General features: G+C 37.2%; 1 protein-coding gene across 1 annotated transcript; it reads right to left on the bottom strand.

Annotated features, from left to right (window-relative positions):
• Positions 1-363: 363 nt before the first annotated feature.
• On the bottom strand, positions 364-3488 carry LOC137717021 (plasma membrane ATPase 4-like). Its single transcript, XM_088698368.1, has 7 exons — positions 2965-3488; positions 2420-2841; positions 2246-2329; positions 1887-2060; positions 1485-1663; positions 1206-1387; positions 364-1027 (listed from the first exon to the last, which is right to left on the bottom strand). Exons 5-7 carry the CDS (start codon positions 1557-1559, stop codon positions 946-948), a joined length of 339 nt encoding a protein of 112 aa, XP_088554494.1. The 5' UTR covers positions 1560-1663; positions 1887-2060; positions 2246-2329; positions 2420-2841; positions 2965-3488; the 3' UTR covers positions 364-945.
• Positions 3489-3755: the final 267 nt, after the last annotated feature.

Genomic DNA, 3755 nt, shown 5'->3' with positions numbered 1-3755 from the left:
TGGCCCTTATCTTTCATGTCAGTTATGCAATCAAGGTGGTCATACTGCTCCATATTGTAACAATGTCCCTCGAGATAAACCCAAGTGTTTCATTTGTGGCAAATCAAATCACATTGCTCAATATTGCTTTCAGAAAGACAAAGTACCTCAGTTTCAACCACAGTTTCAGCAGCAATTCCCAATGCTTGTTGGTCAATCATCATTTCAGCATCCTATGCAAACAATGAACACTGTTCTTTCTCAGTCTTCACAGAGTGTTCCTGGCATGTCCTCTCATCACTCTAATTCTCAAGTGTGGTTAACTGACTTGGGTGCCACTAAACATATGACATCTAAGTTTGGCAATCTCTCATTGGCCACTCCTTATCCTTCGAATGAGATGGTACAGACTGCAAATGGTGAAGGTCTGAACATTTCTCACATTGGTAACACTGTTATAAGAACTCCATTGCAACCACTTAAACTCAATTCAATTCTATATGTTCCCAAGTTATTTCAGAATCTATTATTTGTACATAGAATCTGTTTAGACAACAATTGTTGGCTGATCTTTGATGCTTTCAATTTCTGGATTCAGGACAAGGCCACAGGGAGGATGCTATACAAAGGAGTGTGCAGTAATGGTCTATACCCAATTTCATCCTTGTCTAATGTCAACTCATTTCAACTTCAACCCTCATCTTTGCTTGGTCAGCTAGTTAACTCTACTATTTGGCATAGCTAACTAGGTCATCCATCAAATCCTATTGTTTCTTTAATACATAGAAAAGCTAATATTCCCTGTAGTCATGACAATTTACCTATGATGTGTCAAAGCTGCTTAGAAGGCAAGATTTGTAAACTGCCATTGCAGTCAAGTGTTAATAAAGCTACAAAACCTTTTGATGTACTGCATAGTGATATATGGGGACTAGCACCTTGTGTTTCTTTAGATGATTTTAAGTACTATGTAACTTTCATTGACGAGTGTACAAGGAGCTTCACAACTGACTCAACATGAGCCTTGAGCGTATGCAACTCACGAAGCCTACAACCATAATGAAAAGCTCTTTTAGAACTCAATTCTAACATGGAACAAGTCCAACCAGCAAAGGAAAACAATGCAAGATGAAGCATTTTCCAAGAAACAAGCAAGTGAACCGGCAGACATCATTACGGAGACAAGCATGTTTCTTTATCTATGTATGAGTGCAAATGATCCTTACCTTGCAACCTCAGCCCTCCGATTGGCTTGTTCTGCAATCTCGGAAAGCTCCCTGTAACTATTCTTCTCATTGAAAAGGTTGGTTGTTTCAAGTGGCTGAAGACCGTGAAAGGTCCTCTGTGCTGCAGCCCACTGTGCTTCTCTCTCATTTTTTCCATAATCTTTCTTTGTAGTGAAGGTAGTCTAGTGGGAAAGACACAACAAGGTAAATTGTGGCAAGAAACATGAATCTAACTTATATTGTCGAGTAGCGCTTACAATGTAGTGAAATGCAACATACCTTGTTCTCCAAAAGATTATTCCACGTTTTTCCGCTTTGAATGTATCGGTTTGCGAATTTAAGAAAGTCAGACATATGTCACTATACTTGTAAAGCCAGATGACACCAGCCCACCCCCATCCAGCTTCCTTTATCCGTGCAAAACCCCAGTTTGCATAGACTGCTATGAGAGTTGCAACCTGCAATTTTGCGGAATGAGTTATTATTAAAAAAGGGAAAATTCTTTTGTGAAATATCACATAGGTTTTTAAGCTTGCTAACAGAGTAAAATTCTTACTTTCAAAATGTACAAATTTCTAGATTAATCGCCTTAACATTATTGGAAATTACTACACATTATAAAACCATAACGCATCCAGTAGAGCAACTAGGTAAAATTATAAAGGTAATTAGTTTGCTTACCGGTTGAGCAATCATGAAAGCTCCAAGTAAGAGAAGTCCAGGGCGTTCAACGAAAGACCAGCTACGAGACCTTGTGACGAAAATAAGGGCTTGGCTCATAATACTCACTTGTAAGTACAACGCCGCCATCATTTGCTCATGTCTATTCCTCAAAGATCTCACAAGAAACTTGTCCTGCATTATGAAAATAAATAAATAAAATTAAAAGAATGAACATGCTTGTTAAAATAACTGACCTAAATAGCTTATATATTAACGGAAAACAAAGAACTATAATCCTACTGAGAAGACGCCAGTATCATTCATAAACCAGAAGAAGACTACTGTTATTAGTGCCAAGTAACCTCCAAGGACAATACCAGTAGCAAATATCTCCCTCAGTTTCCAGCTATCTGGCTGTGGAGATGGCTTCACTCGATCCTTTGATATTGTCATGATAGTTCCTAGCAGAATCGTAAAAACAAAGTCAGACTCATTTAAAACTATGGTGTTCTAATGGTAACCCATACAAACAGATAGGCGGATAATCTTACCATCATTTAGGATGGCGATGATCAATACCATGAAGGGTGCAAAGTCAAACTTCCATATCAAAGCAATTAGCATAAATCCAAACTGCACATAACTTAGCAACATGAGAACAAACACACAACCAAAAATAGGAAACCCTAACATCTAAATATTGATCATCGCTTTACTTGCCATTATACGTATGGTAATTGAAACAGCATAGATTTGCAAATAGAACAAAAGAATTAGAATGCCCGGTCTGAGAAGATTAACAAAACATCTATGGACCGTCTACAGCTCCACTCAATGAAACATAAATGTGGATCATCAGAGTTTCCAGGCAATGCCAAATTTAAATTTCTCCACCGTTGTCCTTTGCTGATCATTGAAGGAAGGGCCTCATGAACCTTCTGGTTTCGTAAAGTATATAGCTTTTATCATTTTTCTGTTGTGTGAAATATAAAATAGAAAGAAAATATGATAAGCCCCCTGAATGATCTAATAATATTCTAATTTTGATTATGTTAAGGGTGTATAAAAGAGAAAACTACAAACAATTACTACTTACAGAATGCGAAAGTGGAAGTATAAGGAAAATGATGCACAATTGCTTTTTATCATTGTCGGCTAGGCTGAAATGTACTACCTGCTTGAAGAGTCCTGATTGGTGGGAAGGAATTGACAGAAGTCATTTTTGAACAAAATTTATTTGTTGTTCTAAAATCCATAATTTCCTTATTTGTATTATGTCTGCTCAACTTCGGTTTAAGCCAAAATAGTGTGCTTCCCTACTGAGTTATCATGCATTAGATGTTAAAAAATGTAATATTGTGTTTTCCTACTGAATTATCCTTATTTGTATTCTATCTGTTTGATCCAGCTTTCGCATAGAGAGTACGTACATTTGGGGTCCTACAATTCCTGTGTTGAGCTTCCAGTGCACAGTTGAGAGACAAGGAAGTGTGAAGAGATGAAAGTTTAGGATTTTTGTTTGGCCACCATTGACGAAGTGAAAGGTAAGTCTTCCCGAATTTTATTATTTTGGGTTTGAAAGGAATGACAAATGAAGTTGGTCATAGTATGTTGTGGTAGGTATACTAAGGTATTGGATGGTTGTTTATTTGAAGTAGGGTTGGAAGTAGGGTTCCTAAGAGTTGGAAGCATCATGGAGTATCATGGAAGAATAGAATAATGGAAAGCTAGCTAATGCATGGATTCAAACTTTCGGCTAAAACTTAAGTGATGCTTTAGTGCATCTTAGTTTAATATCTACTTTAGGCATAATGCAAGCCTTGATGATGTTTAGTTAGGTAGAGTGGAGACCTCATCATCATTGTAAGGATTAATTAGTGGTTTAAG

Source organism: Pyrus communis, chromosome 8, assembly GCF_041283825.1.
Source record: "Pyrus communis isolate YQ-2024b chromosome 8, ASM4128382v1, whole genome shotgun sequence".
In the NCBI taxonomy this organism is placed as follows: domain Eukaryota; kingdom Viridiplantae; phylum Streptophyta; class Magnoliopsida; order Rosales; family Rosaceae; genus Pyrus; species Pyrus communis.
Note: the sequence above shows the minus strand (reverse complement) of the source record. Positions and strands in the feature narration are given on the sequence as shown.

Excerpts from the sequence above, each read along its gene's own strand:
- LOC137717021 (XM_088698368.1), bottom strand. The coding sequence starts at position 1,559 with ATGTCTGACTTTCTTAAATTCGCAAACCGATACATTCAAAGCGGAAAA. Across the intron at positions 1,388-1,484 it reads ATAATCTTTTGGAGAACAAG|ACTACCTTCACTACAAAGAA; the intron begins GTATGTTGCATT and ends CTTTCCCACTAG. Across the intron at positions 1,028-1,205 it reads CGGAGGGCTGAGGTTGCAAG|GCTTCGTGAGTTGCATACGC; the intron begins GTAAGGATCATT and ends TTATGGTTGTAG.